This window comes from Sander lucioperca, chromosome 4 (assembly GCF_008315115.2).
Source record: "Sander lucioperca isolate FBNREF2018 chromosome 4, SLUC_FBN_1.2, whole genome shotgun sequence".
In the NCBI taxonomy this organism is placed as follows: domain Eukaryota; kingdom Metazoa; phylum Chordata; class Actinopteri; order Perciformes; family Percidae; genus Sander; species Sander lucioperca.
In genome coordinates this window covers 4,711,975-4,736,555 of record NC_050176.1, presented here as the reverse complement: position 1 = coordinate 4,736,555, position 24,581 = coordinate 4,711,975, and the positions used below count along the sequence as shown (strand labels likewise).

Genomic DNA, 24,581 nt, shown 5'->3' with positions numbered 1-24,581 from the left:
GACTTTTTTCAACATACTGACTGTTTTTTTGACATACTATACCATGACTATTCATGACTTTTTATCCTATATTATGACTTTTTTCCAACATACTATGACATTTTTGACGTACTATACTATTGAATTTTTTCGACATACTATACTATGACTTTTTTATTTGGCTTACGTACTATGATTTTTCGACATCCAATACGACTCCAGAACACAGGCTTTCTGTTACGTTTAGATCAACTGAGACAACCCTGAATCATTTTCTCAAACTTCACTAGATCCACAGAAATCAAAACTGTTTTCACAGGCAGTGTAGTAGTCATTGAGTAAACTGAACTTTGTGTAATATCCCTTTTATTAGCACACATAACACACATTAAAATATGAGACTCCAGTGTTGGAGGCCAAGTTGAGCAAAATCTTTATTGGCCGATAAGAGCAGTCACAAATGATGAAAGAATATACAACCCCACCAGGATGCCAGCGTTTTCATAGAAACTGTACAATGTGAAGGAATGTATGGAGCAGGAATACATAGTTAACATTATCAGAATAAACAAAAAGTTTTACATCCATATGTTCTGTTACAGTACGAGTTGATTTCAATTAAATGTTTCTGGTCAGTTGTGTTTCAAAATCAAATCCTCCTCTCTCATTAAATATTAAGCATGTGTTTCTCTTTTGGTAGTGTCGCCTGACCCTTCCTTTCACTGCTTTCTTCTTTCGGAGAGGGTCACTGTTGGTCAGTTTTCTCTCTTTACTACCAGCGTCTGTCTGTGGGACCAGACACCGTCGAGGTCTTCCGCAGCAGCAGACGGTGCCTGGCTCAGCCTCCTCCTGTGCTTTCTCTGGTACTACTCCACCACACATTTCCTGACTGCACGCTACGAGTTATAAAGCAATCTGAACGAGCGAGGGGGGGTGGGTTTTGAAGGGGGAATGATGTACATTAAGGCAAAGGGGAACAACAAATAAAAAGGCTCAATTAGAAACATTTGTTTTTCTCTGCATGATCATAGTTAGTGCTAAGGCCTCGTGGCTAAAAGGAACATTGATGCCGAGATTCATCAATACTGATTTTTCGTTGGGTTTGGTATCTTTTCTCCAGTTCTTAACATTCAGTCTGCTCCAATTACAAGTTTATTTTGCAGAGCCTGCAAACTGTATAAACAGTCTCTGCTACAACAGGGCTACATATTGGTTATTGGTTGGTAGTGAGAGTAAGCACTACAGACAGCAAGCACTGCTTGTGCTCAACAGGCATGCTAAATAGACAATAAGTTTAGACATTAGTCTAAACATAAGGCAGCTTTTTTTTTTTTACCCTTATACTTGTTATTCCCTTGTTCACTTTGGCCCCACTCCCCATTTGAAGGGGAGTGGGTGAATACATGTAGGGAGGGCAGGGTTCAAAATTAGCACCATTAGTTAATTTTGGACCCTGGGGAAGGGAGAGAGGCTCAGTAGAGCAGCTCTGAATGAATTGTTTTTACAAGGCAGGTATTGGTAATTATATCAAAAGACAGCAAGCAAAGGAAAGCTGAAGGGGTGGGTGGGGGAGGGGGGGGCTGCTATGATTAACAGTGATGTGAATACAGTCACATTACACAACCATTGATACAACCATTGATACAATTATATAAAAAAGGCAAACAAAAGTTGATTGTACAGTTGCTTTTCCACATGTACTTCATACTGAGAGAGGAAGACACCATTCTGGAGAGGTGGAAGGCGGGGTTAATCTCTTCAAGCAGCAAAAAAATCCGGGACAAAAGAAAAACAGGGCTAGGTGTGAGGAAGAAAGGTGCTATATGGCACAGATAAGTGGGGGGTTTGGAGTGAGGATGGCAGGTTGGTGAACAGAAGTCGTGTGCAATCAATTAATTGTTGGGCAGATAGGGAGGTGCTGTATGGACGGACGGATGAGGTGAATGTTGGGGGGCGGGGGGCTGCTGCTACGGATGCTGACAGAGAGGTGGGAAGAATGCCAGGGTGTTAAGACAGCGAGGCATTAACTAAGGCATGAAATGCACGACAAAGTCAAAACAAAGAAGGCAGAAATGGTGGACACAGGGTGGAGATGGGGGGTGCGGCTGAGGAACCAACAGGGCTGGGGGATTTTGGTTCCCTTTGCCCCCGAACACAAAGGCCTCTTTTAGTCTTTCCAGTCTTTCTTGATGTTGAGGTTCCACTCCCAGCACAGGTGGTCGTGCTTGTCATCGTCAGTAAACCTGGATTTGATGACGTAGGTGCCGCGGGCCATCATGCCTTTAGGAGCCTCCTCAATCGTGGTCAGGAAGTCATATTCAGTGGGACGAGGCCCGTAGCTCCCCACCATGTAATCCGATTTATCAACTGTTAACAGATGAGAATGGAGATTATCGTCAGAGAGAGAAAGACTGTATTTGCGTAGATTATACAGTATCCTTATATATACACACACACAAATCTTAATTTATTGACTTTTTGTATTTTGTCTTTTAAACCGTTGGCTGTCATAGAGATGGGCGATATGGAGAAAATCAAATATCACGAAATTCCCTAAATATCAATAGTATAGTATGTCAATAAAAAGTCATAAAATACTCATGACATAAAAAGTCAAAGTAGTCATGGTGTGTCACAGAAAGTCATAGTATAGTATGTTGAAAAGTCACAACACAGCATGTCGAAAAAATTAAATCATAAAAAGTCATAGAATGCCGGAAAAAAGTCATAGTATAATATGTTGAAAAAAAGTCATAGTATAGTATGTTGATAAAAAGTCACAGAATAGTATGCCATAGTACTGTATGTCGAAAAAGTCATGGTATAGTATGTCATAAAAAGTTAAAAAAATAGTCATAGTATATATCAAAAAGAGTCGAAAAAAGTCATAGTATGTCATAAAAAGTCATAGTATAGTATGTCGAAAAAAGGTCATAAAAACGTCCGTATAGTATAGATTATTCTGCCTGACCTGACCTCGAGACTGGGCAGTGGTTGCAAGTGATACGTAATTCATGGTGCTGTGAGCGACCACAATCGCTTCTTTGTGAAGACGCCCGTGAGTGTTTAAAGGAAGAACTGGTGTGTTTGTGGACATCATTTCAAACAGGTCGACATGAAATTCACTCACTCTTAATTCCTTTCCTGAATGTCTGCTGCACATACTTCAGACCCGAAACAATCTCCCTGTTCACCTGAGGAGACACAAACGTTGTTAAAGACAACAACAGATTAGGGTTGCACGATATTGAAAAAATGTGATATTGCGATATTGATTATGAATATTGCGATATCGATATTCATTTCGATATTTTTAAACGTGTAAAATTACAAAAGTTATGGGAGAACGCATCAAAATAGATTCATAACAAATACAAGACAAGGTTTATTTCAACTGACTGTCATATTGGACTGGTCCAACATGACTAAATAAATAAGGATTTTTTACTGGTGGTACAGTATAAACTATATAAATGAAGAGAACAGGACACAACTTTTCTTTCGCTTTTCTGATTCGTTCCGTTTTGTTGTCTCTATCAAATTCTTCACTTACACTGTCACTCTGTTGAAATATGCACACACATGGTATGCTCCATAGGGTTTGTCACGTAGTGGACCCGTGCGCTGACGTGTACTAACATGTGCAAGTGGCACGGTAACTGGCCAATGAAACATGATCATTATAGTGTTTCAAGCAGGCTCTAAATCCAACACAACTAAGCCACACAGCCAACGGAGGAGACGCAGCGCTCCTCAAAATAAAAATATTGCATACTTATCGCGACACTTTGATATAATATTACGCAACGTGATATCGCGATAACGATATTGATTCGATATATCATGCACACCTACAACAGATGTGTTCTGCTTGGCTAATAACAAGGGTTAGAAATGATAGGACTTGAAGCAAGGTGTCCCTGAAACTTTATAAAATGTCAAAGAATCGGGAAAAATGCAGTTGCTTTCATTGAGATAAATCGGAAGATAACATGACTGTGCTGCTCTTTTTACTGCTACTGTCCTGCTCCAGATACACATATCATGAATATACTGAATCAATATTATGACATGAGACTGAATATTTCCTGGGATCTTTGCTATGTAGTATGATACAGCTTCAATTTCCTTTACAGGTCTTAAACTCCCTCCGTCTTTTTGCCATTTGCCTCAGAGCTCCCACCAAACTCAGCTTCAGTTTACTGTGAGAGATATCGTCACATTAGTGTTGTGCTTCTAACAATAAACTTCTATTTTGCTAACAAGTAGAATATCTTCCACAATTATTTCTGGAAGTTGTGTCTTCACAGTTATCGGAATTTTTCAAACATTATCATTGTCAAATTGAATCAACTCCGATGTGTTGGGACAATCACGTTTTCATGTCAGTGAATACCGAGAACAGATCCAATCATAATCCATGGAGACAGACTATGACCTGTATATCGCTGTATCTAGCGCAGCTCTTACCTTAAAGCTGATCTTTATTTTGTATTCAACGCCCTCCTTCAGAACAAACGACTGCTTCTTAAAGGCCTCCAGGTCTCCTGTTACAAACCAAAAGGAAAAATGCACAGGCATCAATATTTTCTAAATACATTTTCAAACAGCTATACGCTATAAGGAATCTGAGGTTGACCTGATATTCAATGTTTTCAAGTCTTTTAAGTGAAACTTGAGTTTTTAATGTTTTTTTTGTTCAGGGCCAAGTCACCATCAAATGCTCTTGGTGGGCCAATAAAATTCTAAGTTTCTTATACCTTTGGCTAATGAATGGTCAGCCATTAGCAACAAAAAAAACTAACAATATACGACAGAAATCAGTGATGGTCTGAGTGTTTGACACTGTTTGGGGAGTTGGGACTCTCAGGGATGTATCACCAGAGACTCTGACACATCATCTGACAAATGTTATCTTCAAATGTTCAAACTAATGTATATTCAACATCGTGTTGAAAACAGCAATAATAAATAAGCTTCTAATCCATTAAATAATTTTCATTTTTTGTTTTATCAGATGGCCTATGTTTAGTCCATTTCTTTTGAGCCAACTAGAGATCATTTTTTAATGTACATCACAAGTTCTTCTTAAGATCATGATGTGAAATGTAAATGTTGCTCAGCCCCAGCAAACTAAAAACATTTTGTAAAACATTAATACCGGTATCCGGTATACGTAACTTCTCATCAGTGTAAAAATTAAACATATTTCCCAAAATGTCTGAGCGCCACTTTAATGATAGCATGTGTGCCTGCTCACCTGCACACTGACACAAACATGCATTAACATGCACATGAAGTCCATTTCAATATTTCATATTTACCTGAATCTTACTATACAAGTGGTTCTAAAGGTTTTTTGGCTTATGACCACATTAAGCGTCTGTGTCACAGGGTGCATATTAGGCGCTAACGGCGGGTTGTTCCACTAATGTGGGCCCCCTCTCAGACAAAACCAAGACAACTGCCCCTCCCCAACACAGTATAAAGACATAATGTTGCAATGGAGTCAGTAAGTTATGCTGTGGGCTACAACTTGAGCCTTGTTCTTTTTAGCCTATACTTAAAAAAATATTAAAAGTATGCCGAACTAGCTATTGACAGTTCCTGTTTGCAGTGTATCACTGGATTACTTCGATACTGAAAGAACTTCTTAGGCAAGTTCTGCAGTTAAAAAGCAGTGTCTTTTATTCTATGATTTCTAAGTGGATTTATGAATTAATTTGTGATGAACATAGATGATAATGGACATCCTACTACTGTGTTGTTCACACTTCTATGGAGAAAAAAAACCAAACAGATCCGAGGCAAATATGAGCAAAACGAAAATCTGATTTGAGCCACTTTTGCAGTCTGAACGTGGCCTATGTCATTACAGGTGTATTGCTCAGGACCAAAGGAAGCGCAGTGTTTAGTGTAAAATTATTTGGATAAGCTGTTCTGAACAGGCACTGCACTAATGACAGACCTAAATAATGCTATTCCCAGAAAGCATCAAGTGCAGCTATGACTGAGTTATTAGTTTAAGGAGTAGGATTTTTTTTATACAAGTTGTTTCAAACTACCTTAATTGCCTCCATGAAGTGTGTGTCAGCCTCTGGTGCTACTGCAACTTCTGACCATGCTAATAAGAGGGCCAAATCAGTGGTCAAAACTATTAACTTTTTAACTTCTGTTCTATTTTAGAACACCTTTAGTTGAAGAGATCATTCTTACGTAAAGATTGTGATGTTGATTTTTTTTTTTATAGTGTGTCTAAGGATTTGTTCAACCCTATGGACATTGTGAAAGCTACAGTTAGTGGAGGAGTTGTAATGAATTGCATTATACTGAATGGTACCAAAATTAGGGATGGGTATTGAGAACCGGAACTAAATTGGTACTCTTCGCCCACAAATCCAGATGAATATGGAGAGAAAAAAAATCACACCCCAGAATATTTGCAAAATCATTATTTAGTCTACAAAGTTTTTTCACTGTCTCTTTGCTGCATGAACTCTTTACAGACAAAAGGATAAAAACACCTGGAACAAATGGAAGTTTTGTCCCTTTTGTGTCTTCGCTTAAAAATACTTGGATGGAAACATGGCTTTGTGTTTCCCCGTTGCATATTACCTTTGAATATAAAATCAAGCGTCCTTCTACATTAACAGTCTTGAACCACTTTTTCCTTACGCTAGGTAGGCCTACACAACAGTTTTAGAACAAGCTATTTAAAATACATTTACATGCAGAAGAGTGCAAGGTTTATTTGAAGCAGGCTTATATTAGAGACATGCCTTCATTTCTAATACATATATAAATATATATATTGGGCATATGAAGTCTGCTTTTTTCTGATCTGCTCCTGTTTGCCCTGTCAAACAGTATTTACTGCATTACTGTACGTACACACCGCCACTGAGTTAAGCTTCTAAAGATACCAGAAGTCATTCATTTTCAATGGAAGCTGCTTCTCTCAGCTGCAAGGAGCGGAAAATCTGTCTGCGTCGCGTTTTGGGCGTTTTGAGCGACCAGAGCGTCAATCAGAAAGTTGAAAGTAGGTCAACTTTATGGTAATGAGCTATGACGCGGTTCAGTGGCAACCAATCAGAATATAGACGTCCTTCGCGCTGGCTGATTCCAGAGAAACATACGATGTAAACTTTCGTTCCTACAAAAACATTAGTTCCGAGAAAAAGGAGGAAAAGCTCATCATCGCCATCGCTGGGTTCCCTATCATTTATGATATTTGCGTATAGGGACCAGTTAACGTTACCTGCTGGTCACATCGTCTCTAAACAGTCCGCTCACGGTGAAGTTCTGCACGATCAACAGCTGGCGGCTGCTCGCTCTGCCTGCATTCTGCTGCGGTTCAGTGGCTAACGAGCGAGTTAACTGCTAACAGACACCGCTGCGACCAACAACCAATACAAATTCTGTCATTATATATGTAATTTATAAAAGGTTTCCAGTGTCAATGTATTGGCCGTGCAGTGGCTGCTTGTGCTTTTCCATGATCGAACATAGAATGCTACTACGTCAGAGCGGCCAAAGCGTCAAACAGCTTACCCGTACTTTTCGACAAGCGTCCTTGACAGGGCGGCCAGAGCTTCTTTGCAGCTCAAGTCGCCGGCGGTGTGTACGTACAGTTATGATGTTAATACAAACTCCTGTTTCGAATTCTTAAAAAAAGATATTGCTGTAAAGAATTTTAGCATCCCATTAGAGTATAAATATTTCGGGATATTTCAGGGTATTTTCTACTTTAACAAGAGTTCATTTTTGATTATAGAATATGTTTTTTTGGATATGAATATGGTCCGATTTAAGGAGCTGAATATCAGCATCACTGGCTATCTGTGACTTTAGGCTAAGATTACAGACAAAGTCTAAATTGTTTTGATCCTATTTGCAGGGTGGGAAGTGATCATTTTTAGCTGAGAAAGTAGGAGAATCATGTTTGATGCAGAAAAAGGTAGGCACAGGACAGAATGTTCTGGATGGATTCAAATCTAGGTCAGCTGGGGAACAAGCAGCTCCACAGACAGGGACTTACCTGCTAAATGGCCACTGGGACTATCATAAGTCCATTTTTACAGCCATCAGCCAAACAGAAACAAAAAAAAATCCAATCTATGTACCTCATCTATGCCTCTCTACCTCTGTAGGCAATCAGTGAGTCCATATTCATTTACAGCATGCTCAGCACAGATTCAAACCTTCACAGATGGATCTGTAAATACAGCAATGTTGGATGAAAATCAAAATAGGTCAGAGTCAGTGCTGGAGTCAATAGTGGTGCTATATTTGACTGCGACAAACATAATTACTAGATACGGAAAACATTAGTGTTAAGATGATGTGTGGACAATGTGCTGGAGTAACATACTGTAGATTATCAAAACTGAAGTTTGGATCAACAAGAGCTGCTTATGACCCCTTCAATTTATAATACCTTTATTTGTATAGCAGTTTCCAAAACCGAGTTACAAAGTGCTGAAATTGACAACGAATTTGCCGACTATCAAAATCAGCTGATGGCACCCACATTGCAGATAAGTTCCATCCTGTTTTCACTTATGCCAAACACTTAACAAGTAAGTAATCTCCATTTCTGCTTCATAAACCAGCCCGAACATGGACTCACCTTGCAGGTCCAGGACCAGGGGGTTTGGGGCAGTTTCACAGATCAGAGACATTCGGATCACTTGGACATTATTTACACCGGGATCTGAGATTGGATCAAAGAAACAGATGGTTCAATTAACCAGAGAAATTGTAAGGATGTCAAGTAAGAAACCAAACAGTGGTATCTGTTGTGACAACACTTGTCTGCACACAACTTAGGCCAGGCTCCAAACAAGAGGCCCGCACATGACGCGTGTCCTGTAACCAGCAGCTGTCTAAGTGAGCAGGCTCAGGGGAAGTGAAATCAGGACAGCTCTGCTGTAGTTAGGACACCCACAGCATTTATTAAGACTTAACTGTATTCTCAGAATGATCTTTACCAAGAGACAGCATACTGATGTGTACCTAGTGGAAAACACTTGGTAACAGACTGCCATGAATGTATGCATGTTGAATACAAACAACTCCCTCTAGGCTGTCTGATTTAACTTACAGTTACGTGATGTGGAAATTTGGAAAGACAACCTATATTGCACCGTAGCCCTCTGTCAATCTCCATCTAAATTGAAATAAAATCTCTGACATGACCCACATCAAATCTTATGTTATGATATCAAACTTTGCTTGCCTGTTTGTCTAAGACAACTGTAAAGCTATTTGGTAAAAACACAGATGCTGTGACAGAAACACTTGAACTACTTTAAATCTCAAACTTTAGCTACAACTCTGATTTAGGGCTGAACGATTATTAATATTTATATCATAGTTGCATTTTGAAAGAGTGCAATTTTATATTATTGTTAATTCTGTTAATTAAGAATATCTTGGCTGTTGTTTGGTTAATATGATCTCTTCATGCAGTGTATGTACTATTTACAGTGGGGAGAACAAGTATTTGATACACTGCCGATTTTGCAGGTTTTCCCACTTACAAAGCACGTAGAAGTCTGTAATTTTTATCATAGGTACACTTCAACTGTGAGTGACGGAATCTAAAACAAAAATCCAGAAAATCACATTGTATGATTTTTAAGTAATTCATTTGCATTTTATTGCATGACATAAGTATTTGATACATCAGAAAAGCAGAACTTAATATTTGGTACAGAAACCTTTGTTTGCAATTACAGAGATCATACGTTTCCTGTAGTTCTTGACCAGGTTTGCACACACTGCAGCAGGGATTTTGACCCACTCCTCCATACAGACCTTCTCCAGATCCTTCAGGTTTCGGTGCTGTATTGTGTATATATGTATGCTAGTAAACATATTACGCTCTGCTAGTCTATCGTTCAGGACAAGACCCTGTAGCCTGGTGGTATTGTCTGCCCTTTCATACCTGTGTGTACAGGCCTCTTGGACACCACCTGAGAGAGTTTTCTCCTGTGCAGGACATGCCATAAGTCAGGAGAGGTGTAGTATCTCACCAGAGAAGGCAAATATGGTAATTTTTCTGCAAAAGAACTGCTAAAGTTTGAAGCTGGTTGGCATACCAACTCAACATTTATTTAGTTCTTACTTGTTAATAGTGTAACTGTTATTTGTTAAATTATTGTAGTTATGTGTTAGGTATTGTAATTTCCCCTTGCGGGATTAATAAAGTATACATTAGTATTATTATTATTAGGTGACTTAGGTTTACTTATATATTTAAGTACTTTAAAACGTTAATATATTGTTACATTTGAATAATTTTCAATTTAAAAAAAACTCCATAAAAGAGCCTTTCTTTTCTTTAGGAATCGGAATCGTTTTAAAAGTATCGGAGTGGCATCGGAATCGTAAAAATCCAAACGGTACCCAACCCTACTTGTGCAGGTCTACAATTGTATCCCTGATGTCCTTACACAGCTCTCTGGTCTTGGCCATTGTGAAGAGGTTGGAGTCTGTTTGATTGAGTGTGTAGACAGGTGTCTTTTATACAGGTAACAAGTTCAAACAGGTGAAGTTAATGCAGGTAATGAGTGGAGAACAGGAGGGCTTCTTAAAGAAAAACTAACAGGTCTGTAAGAGCCGGAATTCTTACTGGTTGGTAGGTGATCAAATACTTATGTCATGCAATAAAATGCAAATTAATTATTTAAAAATCATACAATGTGGTTTTCTGGATTTTTGTTTTAGATTCCGTCTCTCACAGTTGAAGAGTACCTATGATAAAAATTACAGACCTCTACATACTTTGTAAGTAGGAAAACCTGCAAAATCGGCAGCGTATCAAATACTTGTTCTCCCCACTGTACATTTAGCAGAAGATGGTATTCTGGAAGAAGAAACGCCACTTTTTATGATAACTAACTAAACTAACAAAGTGGCAAATCTTTAGCCATACACGCACGGGACTAGTGTTACCAGGGGACCTCATGTGATTTAGAAATAGGGTTGGGTAAGGAAACCTGGTAAATTCCCTAAATGACCGGTATCTACCGGACCACATAAATGTCTGCGCTGCTCTCTGCTGCTCCAGAACGGATGTTACAGGTAACAAAAGCAATGTATGTGATGCTAGTTAACACTACAATTGACAGTAGGTAACGTTAGCCTACCGTTAGCTAGAAGCTGGCTTAAACATAGTTAAAATGCTTACAGCTTAACAGTCTAATGTGTGGCTGTGTCACTGGAAAGGATTCCAACAGCAGGACGTACAACAGCCTGCAGCTAAAGACACAGAGAACACCACCGCCACTGCCGTAGTTGCCAGATAAACAACGCCGACGGGACTTAATGGTGTGTTCAATTGTACCTCGTAAGCTCATGGTGCATTCGATGTTATTGTAAAGTACCCTTCTGCCATCTAGTGGTTCTTCTTTTTGGCATTTAACAGCAATGGACTGGTGAAATAAGTTATTGTTATTTTATTGTTATCACATTTTAAATAAATAATTTAAATTTGATCTATCGCCTTAGCAATAAACAAGCCGTTCTTTAATGTCACAAACCTTCATTTTGTGCATTTTCTTTTTCTAAGTATCGTTTCAGGCACCAGCACCATTTTTCACCGGTATTGAGAAAAAAAAGAAAAAAAACGATTGTTTCTTGATTTGTCTTGATTTCACACACACTTATTTAAGTCCACTTGAAGGGAATACTTTACAGGGGCATAAATATTATAGATGCAGTAAAATACATATACAAAATCATGGGCCATTGGCATACAACAGGTCTTCATAATTTAGCATTTCCCTCCGTTCTCATGTGTATAAGTAACAGCGTCTACGCCATATATGTGCCGTTTAGCCCTCTTTTTGGGCATCCCAAGCTAATGAAGCCCTTTTATGACAAGCCTATGCATGTGTCCTAAGCTGCCAAATATGAACACAAATAGTTAGCACCTATAGCCTAGCTCTGAGATGGTGTTTAGGAGTGGTTGGTATTTAATGACCTTGGTTAAAAAAGCTTCCTCCATGCTAGGATCGAAGGTGCATCCAACCTCTAAAACGAACACCTCGCTGGACTCCTCATTTCACACACACACACACACACACACACACACACACACACACACACACACACACACACACACACACACACACACACACACACACACACACACACACACACACACACACACACACACACACACACAATTACCAGCTTCAGAGGCCCCATTGCCAAGCAGGGTTTCCTTATATTTGCGTAGGCTCTCATCATCCTTATCCAACTCATGGATCTCTTTTACCGACTTTTGGGCTGGTGGCTTGTAGTTCACCGGCTCTGGCTCTTCATTTTCTGCAGCAATAGCTGCTAGCTGCTCCGGAGTCACATCATCCTCAGCCATGTCTGGAGACAGAGTGGGTGCAAGGGGAGACAAATAAAGCAGGTAGGGTTAAGAAAAGAAACAAAGGAAAGAAAAATGAAGAAAAACAAAGATTTCAAACGCATAGCATGTAGAGAAATCCTCTTGTATTCCTAATGAACACCTGCCTCTTGGGGAAGAGGTTGTAAATCACTGGACAAACAGATGACCACAACAATAATTTAAGTGAGGAATGCTGATGGAAAGTGTTCAGCCTATTGGATCTGTAGCTGCTCTGGTGTGCACCTGAGAGGCTGTTAAGGCGGCTGCAGCAGCATTTCTCCTCACACTCCTGATGCTGCTGACCTAACTCTGGCTGCTGTGTGATATCATCGCAACACATTTGAGAGTCATGAATGAGGCTTCATTTATCACGATACAATGCCTCTCCCTGGCAGGGTATTATTATTTTTGTGTCTGAATGGTAAATACCATTTGGTGAAGAACAATCTGAAGGTTATTTTGGGCACATAAAACACTGGATAAGGAGGTCATACAATTCATATGAAGAAATGAAGTTTAATTTTGACAGTAAATAGCCTTTTGTCTGTTTGTTTGTTTGTCTGTGAGCAGGATTATGGAAAAACTACTGGCCACATTTTTTATGAAACTTGGAGGAAGGGTGTAGCACGGGCCAAGGAAGAACCCCATTCAATTTTGGAGTGGATCCAAATCACGGGGCAGATAAACAAATGACTTTGCACTTTATATGTTTGACTTTGTTGTCATGCAAATACTGGAAACAGCTATCAACTTGTTGCTTAAACGCACTGAGCAATCAATCACAACAAATCTTCTTTGTAGCGTCATGTTGTTTTCAGATTACAACTAAAAGCACTTGAACACACCAGAGTTGGAAAAATGACTTCCCAACTCGGAAAAGGGACCATCCGAGGAGCATGTGAACGCACCATTGGCCTTGGCGGAGGTCTGAGCTCTCTGACTGCCATTCTAATTCATTCTTCATTTCCCTATGGCAGGGTCATCGCTTGCTAAGGAGGTCAGTGTTGGAAAAAATCCCTCTGTTGAAATATACTGAGTAACAAAAGCAGGAAGAGCTTTGTTCATGCCAAGAGACTTGACTTTCACATTAAGGACATCCCAGCTGCAGAACACAGGCCTTGAATCCTTTGTTAAGCAATGCAGTGTAGACATTTGAATCACTATGATTTGTGTCCATTCCTTAAAGTTACATTCTCCTACACCACCTTAGTGTTGGTTGTTTACTTTAACTCACTAAATGCAACACTGTGTAACTATTTTACCTTAAAATAACGACACCAGGCTGCTACAGTATAACCATACAAACACACATCAGACTGCTTGCTTGTAGCGGACATTTAGCTAGCAGCTTAATCCCTACAAAACACCACAGTGAATTTCAGCCTGCATTTTTCAAAAAACAAAACAAATATTCAAATCCCAAAATTGATACGAACATTCAAATAATCGGATCCAGCCCCACTGAGAAGATGTAATTGGAAACTATTTGGAAAAGGGTGGGCACAAAAAAATACCTGGCAGGTGATTGGATGGACCATCTGTCTATCGCGTTCGCCATTGTTGTTTTGAACGGTTGCAGCTGCCAAACACGCACCTAAACACGCCCCTTGGCTGCCCGAGCTCCTCACAGGACGCTGACTGGTTCGGCATTACTTGCGTAACTGGAGGATTCTCTTATTACTACGTTACTAAGGCTAATTTAAAATTGTATTTGAAATGAGGCAGCCAACATAACTAGTACTCAGTTACAGTCAACAACTGTAAAGTCAGTGGTGATTATCACTATACAGATTCCTCCCGAACACACCTCTTCCCGAGTCTCTTCTCTGACCTGCAGAAACTAGCGCCATCAGAGGAATGGCAGCAAGCAGTAATGGAACAAACTCTGCCGACTGAGATTTAGTCTGCAGTCACATATACGTACCTGAGCAGGGTCCAAAAGAACCGCTCAAAAATCCTTTGCTCTTCCTTAGTATTCCTACCGTGGAAATCCAGAGTTTTCGCAAGAGCACAATTTGAATTTGCTCAGCCAGTCACTCTGGCATTCAGTAATGATGCTCATTAACTATGCCCTTGTAGCCGAGCTGCACCAATCACATCGATGTATCTGATATAGGCGGGCCAGAGGCATTAGTCATTAGTAAACATTGCAAGATGGCTACGGCTTTCCAGGCTATACTATTCCACCACTATACACACAAATGATTGCACCTTAAGGAACTAACAAGTGCAAAGAAGCATCTGTAAAATATTATTACCTCAACTGGTTGCACAGATTTTCTATGATCAAATATCCCTTCTTATATTAATAGGGTTTAGTTGAGGCAAGTTCTCTGGTACATTTAGGATAATAGGAATGTGAATTCAAATATAATTCAACTTTTATGGAAATGACTGTGTAGACCCAGTAGGATGGATCATAAAACAAAACACTGCAGCAAAAGAGTCCACTATTTTTTATTGAACTTTCTTTTGATCTCAAAATGCATTCCACTGTTTTGCATAACTGACTTTGATATCGGCAAGAGACAAAATCGGGATCAAGGGTTTTTGTAATGACAATGAGGTGCTGGTGGGGGAGGGGGCTTCAGAGTGAATGCATTATGTAACTGCTGGCATTATAACTACCTGTAACTATGGTGAAAAATCAAGAAGGTCCCTTTCTCTTCTATTTAGGTGGAAAGTCTTCATATACATGACTGCAGTGGCAGAAGGTTGGTCTTAACGAGAGATGCTTATGATTTGTTTTTGGAGATACCACTTGAAAAGGAAGTATGATTTCTTGATCATCCTATTCAGCTTGATCATGTGTGCTTTGTTTCTACAGTTCAAATGGCTTCAAAGACAAGAATTAAGGAGTTGGCCAAAACTAGTATAAGAGGCCTCATCAAGCGGCATCATGCAAAATATCAACATTAAGAAATGTCAGGATTGCACTGGAATCCAATGTGACAGGCCCACCCCACCCAACTGCTCCCTAAACAAGACAAAGCTAGTACCTTCAAATCCACATATACAGAGGAAATGCACAGGTGGCTGGAGTCTGCTTGACTCACTGTCTCACTAAAGTCTACCTCTTCTGTCTGGCATGGTTTTCTTCTGAGTAAATTTATTTAAGTATTAACAATAACAAACTACAGGGCAGCGGCACAACACATACAATCCCTTTCGGTCACTGCTGGGCTGGCACAAAAATAAAGAATTATATTGAAAAGATGTAAACAAAAGAAATGTGTTTTCCCATTGTGATAAACGTCTTATTTAGGTTTTTACTGGCACACCCATGTTACAAATCAGTGTAAATGAATAAAACAATATTTCCCGGAAAGATGTGATAATACAAGTATGGCCTTTTGCCAATGCTACTGAATTAGAAACGTCCACAATTACGTCAAGTTAAGATTGCTGTCAAGAGGCTAGCCGCAGCTAACACGGTACCTTACATGTCATGACTGTGGTAAGTTAGCTAGCTAACGTTAGCTAACGCTACCACTGTAGACTGGCATCTTCTCAGAAAACCGTTACCTCTTTTGACATCACACCCGGGTAGCGGCAGCACACTGCCAGCTTCATAAAAGTTACCTAGCCTGAGTGATTAATTGAGTTATACTTAACAATAGGGACTCAACCTTTCTTCGCGTCGACCCTCTAATAAAGGGTGGGACTGAAGAAAGAGACCAGTGGTTGGCTAGCTGGTTCGCTGGGAACAATTCAGCCAAGCTAACCAGAGCCTGCGGCTAACATTAGCCTGACAAGTTATCATCAGTTGATGGAGAGCATGAGGGAAATCAAACCGGTTTCAGCGATGTAAACCAGTTCAGAATTTTCTAAAAAATGTGATATTGACTGCCCTTGGAACTGAGGGACTTACCTTTATATTTAATGCAGTAGTGGTTTCAGGTGCCTTTACAGTAGCGTTAAGTGCGTTCGTCGCTCCAGTGGAAGTATGGCGAACAAGGGAACGGCGCCGCCCCGTGTGCCGCGCACGCGCGCAACAAGGTTCCGGAAACAGGCCTGTGCACGCTGCACGCAAAGTGCAGTGCGGTGCCCGGCGGTGCCGCGCTCCACCAAACGTTTATTTATTTATTTCTTGCATAGTTTACAAACACAATTTTATGATTTGACCTCTTACTCTGAATACAGTAATAGTTCTGGCGTCTCCTTTTATTCTTGGTCACTACAATGACCTAATTGGGGTACATGTCTAAGTTAATAACGATACCTAATATAATGTCCAGGCATCCGTTTAACAAAGGCGGGATTTTAAAACGTAAATAATCCTCCAGTTACAAATAAAAATACATCTGCTACAGTCCTGTTACAAATAAAAATGAATCTGCTACAGACAGAATTCTTACTAGAAATCTCAGATACCTACAATCTAATTGTTACTAGTTACAATTTTAAGTTTAGACATCCACAATACATTTGTGGATATATGCAATTGCATTGTTTTCTAGTCATAATTCTAATTGTAGATATCTGAAATTTCATTTTAGTAGTCATAACCAATTGTGGATATCTGTAATGACAGTTGTGCCAGTATAAATTTTAGTTATTCAAAATTACATTATAAATCTGGTATTTTTTCATATCAGCTATCTGAAATAAAAATTTGTAAAAATTTGATTGTAATTATCTGAAATTGGGAGTTTTCCCCTGTGAGAATTATATTCCAGGTATCTAGAACGTTCATTCTGGATAGGAAGAATGGCATTGTGGGTATCTGAAATGTTCTTTTTGACTAGGACGAACTGAATTACGGATATCTCCAATACATATCCAGTTAGGTATTAAATGTCTTAAACGGCTTGCACCAGCTTATGCAAGCAAATGTTAGGTTGATGACCCCGTGTGACTGACATTACACTTCGACACTCTGAATAGCTCAAGCTGCCCTGACTGATATATTAATACACAAAAGTTGGTCTATATACTACAAGTGCTGCTGAAGTTTGACCTCTTAGATTTTAAGAAATAATTCATACTGAAACAGAAAAAAAATTGACACATTTTGTTTTTCATTTGGTCACATTTGGTTTTCATTCATTTAAAAAAAAAAAAAAGCCAGATATTGTCACAGTGAAGAGCAACTGCACATTTTCTAGGGAAGAGAAATCTCTAAATAAGCAAACACCAGAAAGACGATTCAGTATAATTATTTATGTACAAAACCCTTTGAAATATGTCCATATGCCAAGTATACAGTACCAAATGATAGAACTGATGTACATTAACATTTTCACATTAAATTAAACAGTTTGTCAAACCATTGAATCACATTGATATGATTTAAGAAAAGAAAAAAGCTTTGTTGCAGATTTATAGCAATTGTCTATACATTTAGAAAAGAGCACAGGGGCTGGTGGCCTAGGAAATAAATCCTCAAAACAAAAAGTTGCCCCAGAATACATGGCTACAAAAATACTGAGAAACATTAAAAACAGAATATCTCAATAAAAATGGCTTAAAAACACAACAAAAAGTGTAATATCGTGATATGATATCCATCATATCCGATCAACCAAAAAAAAAAAAAAAAAAAAAAAAACCAGGAGCAGCATCCTTTCTTCTAACTGGTGTCCATCTGAAAGTTATGAGAAACATGATTATTAAATTAGCAATGCAAAGTGTCAAACGTATGGTCAAAATATAGGGGGAAAAAAATGGTTTCATGTAACCCAAGTACATACTTTGGCATTGTAAGCATCCAACTGGGCGTCCAGCTCCTCTGCAGAAAGTTGGGGTCTGTTTCCACCTCCTCTTCCCCGACCCCTGAAACCCCCCCTGCCGCCACCTTGCCTCCTTTCACCCCGGTCTCCCCCTTTACTCCATTCATTCCTTTCAACCTTGGGCTGTCCAAGCCTGCTGCGGTCAAAGCCTCTGTTTGAACTGCAAAAAAGAGCAGACATTTTAGATTACAATAAGCTCCAAATACTGATACATGAATGCTGTGACTGTTAGTAAAGCAAGCTCGTTTTATAAATTTTGCCCAGTTCTCTAATAGTTCACAATCACCTATCTTCTCGAACTGCAATCACAATGCACACGACTGGGTTGGGGGGGGGGGATGTCAACGAAATGGCCCATTTGTACGACGGCCAGTTGTGTTCTTAAACCCCCCAACAAAGCACAAGTAGACGATATATTTCACAATTACCGTTTTCCGTTAGATCGTTTATAGATTGACGTTTCCGACCGCACTTAGAGGCAACTTTATTTTACAGGAGGAAAAAAAAAAATTGAGCGTGACATAGCAAGTGCTTTGTTGTTGCAGGAAACATTCAGCTATTACACAAACGCCGAGCAGTTCAGAGCTTGCATTTCGTTTTTTTTTTTTAACCCTTGTAGTGTTTTGTGGCAGCGATGTTTCCTGTAAACCATAGCTCAAAACACACGTAAAAGCCTGATCGCCAGTTACATGATTGGCCACCGCAGTGTGCCGCGGGGATGCGTTTCTCCAAAAGTTGAGTCAGTCTCAATTTTTTTGCTGCAGGCCCGCTTAGTTTCTTTTTTAAGTGTTCCCCCCCTGCATCAACCCCCGCCACAGCCTAAACGCACTACCGCCATTCAAAATTAATCGAGAGACTTGCGTTTTTGCCGGACCGCCGACGCAGGCAGTGTGAACGCAGCCTTACCTTTGTGTAGACGGTCTACTCTCTGTGTCGACGTCTGAAGTCACTTGCTGGATTTTCATGGGACGGCCTAAAAAAAAAAAGAAATAACGAAAAGAAAACGTGTGAGAGAGCATTTTTTAGGTACTTCTAAACAAGCAAACATAGTATGACAATGCTAACGTAGCATGAGAACCAGATCCTCACCATCAAGTGGGACACCGTTATAATGCTTCATGGCTTTGAGTGCTTCCGCCTTAGTCTCAAAATGAACATCTGCAGTCCCTTTACTGCGACCAGACCGGTCGTAGTGCACAGATGCTTTCTGTAATGTCCCAAACTCTGCAAACAACTCCTGGGGAGCAAAGTAAACAAAACAAAAATAATCAGTAAGTCATGTTCACAACAGGTTGAGACTAGCAAAGTGGATTAATGGGGTTTAGTATTTTACCTTGATATCTGAGTCAGAGACGCCAAAGTCCAGATTGGAAACCAGCAACTTGCCACTACTACTTTCTACACTTCTTTCTGCTCCTGCACTTTGACCTCTGCGTCCACCAGCGTGCTCCTCAAACATGTCATGCTGCCATTTGTCTGGTAACTCTCTGGGCTGTAAAGAGCAACAAAAAGAAAACAAATGTCCCCAAGTTTAACATGTTCTCTCAAAAACAATGAAAAAGTGCACTGGTGATGTAATATAGAATATTACTTGACCGTAGAGCTGGGCAATATAGAGAAAATCAAATATCACAATATTTTTTTACCATATATATCAATGTTGATACTGTAGGGTTGACGATTGGTGCTTTCACAAAATATTTACACAATGAGAGTTTTGATAAATAACCACAAATAATGTGGATACAAAGACTAAGTGGGTAAAGGAAAATAAGAACAGCTAGAAAGTCTATTAAGTTCAGAAAATGACATCACTAAACTGTAATGCAGCCTTTAAACCCAGGAAAAGAACACTTGAGTCATATCACGATATCCAAAAAGACAATTTTGCCAAGCCCTTCTTGACCACAAATTATAATACAGGTGAGTGATGAACAGGGTGTTTCTTAGAGTGTTTTCACACCTGAAAGTCCAGACCAAGGTTCATGTTTTTGTTACATTGTAACATTTGATCCGGTAAGTTTTGGTTTCACACTGCAGTTATGCAAGCGCACAAAAGATCTATACGTGACAAAACTACATCCTGCCGTCATCACATACGTGAGCTGCGTCTCCAGATACTTATAATTGATTGGTTTGTAGACGGACTTCCCCGTCCTCTCGTATCCTCTCTGTGTCTGAGTTTTTTCAACTGACTGCTGCGGCTCTTTTTGTTTTGTTGTGATGTTGAGAAGCAAGACACTGGAACTTTCTTTCTGGAGCATTTACTCAGAGACAAACAGAAACCTACACTGTATATTTACTACCACTTAAATAAAATGCTGATGTATTCTCTGCTCTGATAGCAGACAGCTGTCTGCTCTGAGCACATTCACCGTCACACACTCTCATGTAGCCTATACACTAAGCACCGAGCTATTCCTTAAAGGAGCTTCCCCGGTCTTGTAACACAAGGAGAGCCTGCCAGAGCTTCTTGAATTTGGTCCGAAAGTCCGAACCATCCAAAAAATGCTTTCACACTATAAACGAACCGGACCATGGTTCAGTTTGGTCCGGGCCGAGACCAACTCTTTTTATCGGACCAAAATTTGGTCTTTTGATCCGGACCGTGGTCCGGGGGAGGTTTCACACCTGTAATTTTGGTTCGGATCAAACTGAAAAGTCCGGACCAAATGAGGTAGGTGTGAAAACGCCCTTAGTTAAACACTAAATATGTCACACCTGTAGGCTATAAAGGCTGAAATGTACACTTGATTGAGATGCCAGGGAGGAACCACACAAGTCCAGTAGACTTTCCAGTAGACTTTATTTGTCATGTGCACAACAATAACAGAAATAGTGGTTGGCAATGAAAATCCTAGGCTTTCGGCCTAGTTGTAGGTCTGATAAAGCTGAGTGAGTGTGTGTGTGTGTGTATAGCGTATGTGGTCATTGTGGTGTTTTAAAAAGGTCAATGGCCTTATATAATCAGTTTAGTAATTTGTCATTAAAAAGTATTGGGATTCCGGCCAGGTGCAGGCCAGTTCTTACAGAGAAATAGTCCAAAGAAAAAAAAATAAAGACATAATGTATTTTCTTCAATGAGAAAAACGAAAAAAATTCTTCCTGAGAAACTTTTCACTGGAGTGGATGAAAACTAGCCAAGTCCTTAGAAAAGTAAATAATTTCTATTAACAGCATTTTCACTTTCTCCTACGGTTCCTTCCATTGTAAATCATTATTAAATCATTTTAAATGCTGGGTAGTGTACATTTCAGGACTGACAACTTTTCACTGAACGGCTTCAGACACAAAGCAGCACGTTATAGAGAAGCTTTCGGTCTCACATGGGGGAAGTGTTTTAATGACGCCGACTTAACGTTACCGTGTTTCTAAACAGCTGAAGTTAAGCGCAGACAAAACACAATGTAGACAAAGTAACGTAGACATGAAGTAATACAGGCGGGGCATGGTCATTTTCTTTCAGGTAATTCAGGATTCCTAGCTTCTGTAGCTAGTTAACCGTTAGCTGCTAACCACACGTCGTTACATTAGCATGTAACGCTAACGTGCTTTGGAAGCATTATGGACACATTATTAAACACCTCGCCACGTTACTTTCATTTCAATTTTCGCTCAACTGCAAAGGATTCTCTCTCATACCCTGGTATACGGTGTGGCTCTGTTGTTTCTCTCACGGTTGAAGTTATTCTGTCGACTCCGCATCGGCCTCGACGATCCACCGGCCCGACCTGAACTTCCACCGGTCCTGGACGATCCTCCTGAGCGGCCACTTCCTCCTTTCTTATTGAGCTTGATAATGTCGTCCAAAGACATACTCATCTTATCAGCCATCGTCGTAGCTAAGTTTTATCTAACGCTGAAGACGAACAAAGGAATGTCGATATCGAGACGCGGTTGTTTATCAGCTGCTCTCCAGTGGCGCGGTGTTAAAACTAGCGGAAATTGCGTACATACTTTGACGAAGTGACGATATACCCGAAGTCCCGCCCTTTTTTCTGAAAACTTTATTGAAAAAGTTGAACAGGTTAAAAAAAAAGTCACTTGTAAGGAAGAAAAAGCGCTAATCTATGCAGTCAGCCAAGAGGCCGTTTATGATTAAGAACATTTCTTGTTTTACACATGAATTTGTTACTGAAAAGCATATTTCCAAGAATTCAACATTTGACATTAAAAAAGTTTAACTGGTAATGTATTAGACCTTTTCAATGGAATTCAATTGCTAGGCAACAGCCTGGCCCCTTGTTAACTTTGGAACTTGACTGGTACTTTTACAGTAGGCCTATATAATGTTGAATTACATGATAAAAGAAACCCCACTCTGATTAAAAAAAAAAATCATAATAAGATTTTTAGTGACATTTCTTTTATATTTGTCATCTGTCATATCATTTGAACAGTTCATTCCACTTTTTCAAAATTCATAAAGTAGCAATTGCACGTAAAAACAATGTTGAGGTAGTAGGGTTGCACGATATTGATAAAATGTGATATTGTGATATCGATTATGAATATTGCGATATCGATATTAATTTCGATATTTTTAAACATGTAAAATTACAAAAGTTACAGGAAAATGCATCAAAATAGATTCATAACAAATTAAACAAGTTTTCTTACAACACAAGGTTTATTTCAACTGACTGTCACATTGGACTGGTACAACATGAATAAATAAATAAGGACCATGTCTACAGAACAGGACATGTTTTACTGGTTGTACAGTATAAAAACAGTAAATAAAAGAGAACAGGACACAACTTTTCTTTCGCTTCTCTGATTCGTTCCGTTTTGTTGTCTCTATCAAATTCTTCACTTACACTGTCACTCTGTTGAAATATGCACACACATGGTATGCTCCATAGGGTTTGTCACGTAGTGGACTGGTGCGCTGACGTGTACTAACATGTGCAAGTGGCACGGTAACTGGCCAATGAAACATGATCATTATAGCGTTTCAAGCAGGCTCTAAATCCAACACAACTAAGCCACACAGCCAACAGACGGGACGCTGTGCTCCTCAAAATAAACTAAATATTGCATACTTATTGCAACACTTTAGATATATTGCGATAACGATATTGAGTCGATATATCTTGCACCCCTAGATATAATATTGCGCAACGTGATATTGCGATAACGATATTGAGTCGATATATCTTGCACCCCTATGAGGTAGTCAACTGGCTACCTCACTATTTTTTTAAGTATTGAACTTTTACTCTTGTATCTAAATGACCTGACTCATTTAACAACTAACTTGTTGGCAGAGAGAGCATACAGTATGACACTCAAAAACAAGTTACCTAACAGTTAAAGGAGAACTCCGGCCGATTTTTACCTGAATCTTGATCACTAGATGTCTCCGAGTACTGTCGATAGGAAAAACAAACGACCAAAATCGGTGCTAGCAAACTGGAGTTGCTGCAGCTAATTAGCTAAAATGCCAGTTGTGGGGGCATCTTATAAAGAGTGCCTTTGTGCCTCTTAACAGACACAAAATGCGATTAAAATTTCTGTGCAACATGAACAGGGCCCTTACGTGACAACAAGATGCGTTTTCAACTCAGATATTATGAAGACACCGTTTAAATTCAAAGTTTGTACTGTCACCTACGTTGTCTCAATCCTGCCAGTAGCTAGCTCAGCCTGCTAGCTGCACAGCGGCTTCCAGGTTTTGGTGATAATCATCAGGTTTGTGTGTGGCACTGTTATCATTTTAGATCGAATTGTAGTAGGACTCAACTGATCCGAGTTAATGATACTAGAGACTCGCGACTCATGAGTTTATTTAAAGACACAGGTGAAAGATCCGAGCGAATCACGACTCAAACAGGTTTACTGCTCTCGGGACCAGCGGCACAGCGAGAAACCGCTGCTGACGGACGCAGAGCTCTCCACCCGCCGGAGCTCCGACTGCTGTGTCTGTGCCGTCTATCAGTATTATATTGTGACAGTTTCATAATCTGTAAAAATAAAAACGTCTTGTTTGTCACGTTAAATACTTTCCCCCGTGTTTTGGTACAGTTCATTTTAACACCTGATGCGAGCCATATGGGAGTAGACTACGCATGAAACTCAAAGTTTTGAGTGCTTTAGCGGCATTGACCTGACTCCCTGAATATGCAGACGTCGTCTCGCTCCGCCTCTCTGCTGAGGCCCGTTCACGTAACAACATCAGTTAAACTTTATTTCACACTATGATGGTTACATTTGCAACAATCTGCAGTTCACATGCATGCCGAACTGTAGGTGCAGTCTGTTACTCTACATCACGGACAATTTATTTATCAATATTTCAAAATAGAAAACATTACACTTCATAATGGTTTGTATTCATAACACTATTGTATTATTGTACAAATTAGCTACAACAGTAATAGGAGTTACCTTATGTAAGTCACTCCTACATTTTTCAACTGAGGAGCAAGACGTGCTCCTTGGTGAAAAAGATACGGTTGTGC

At 39.7% G+C, this 24,581-nt stretch overlaps 2 protein-coding genes across 2 annotated transcripts; both read right to left on the bottom strand.

Annotated features, from left to right (window-relative positions):
- Nucleotides 1-328: 328 nt before the first annotated feature.
- On the bottom strand, nucleotides 329-16,405 carry LOC116039659 (rho GDP-dissociation inhibitor 1-like). Its single transcript, XM_031284610.2, has 6 exons — nucleotides 16,257-16,405; nucleotides 12,178-12,366; nucleotides 8,609-8,692; nucleotides 4,450-4,526; nucleotides 3,110-3,173; nucleotides 329-2,346 (listed from the first exon to the last, which is right to left on the bottom strand). The coding sequence occupies exons 2-6, from the start codon at nucleotides 12,362-12,364 to the stop codon at nucleotides 2,147-2,149; spliced, it is 612 nt and encodes a 203-aa protein (XP_031140470.1). The 5' UTR covers nucleotides 12,365-12,366; nucleotides 16,257-16,405; the 3' UTR covers nucleotides 329-2,146.
- Nucleotides 16,406-17,526: 1,121 nt separating this feature from the next.
- Nucleotides 17,527-22,071, bottom strand: LOC116039657 (THO complex subunit 4-like). Its single transcript, XM_031284608.2, has 6 exons — nucleotides 21,760-22,071; nucleotides 19,451-19,609; nucleotides 19,207-19,354; nucleotides 19,024-19,090; nucleotides 18,079-18,277; nucleotides 17,527-17,972 (listed from the first exon to the last, which is right to left on the bottom strand). The coding sequence occupies exons 1-6, from the start codon at nucleotides 21,949-21,951 to the stop codon at nucleotides 17,958-17,960; spliced, it is 780 nt and encodes a 259-aa protein (XP_031140468.1). The 5' UTR covers nucleotides 21,952-22,071; the 3' UTR covers nucleotides 17,527-17,957.
- Nucleotides 22,072-24,581: the final 2,510 nt, after the last annotated feature.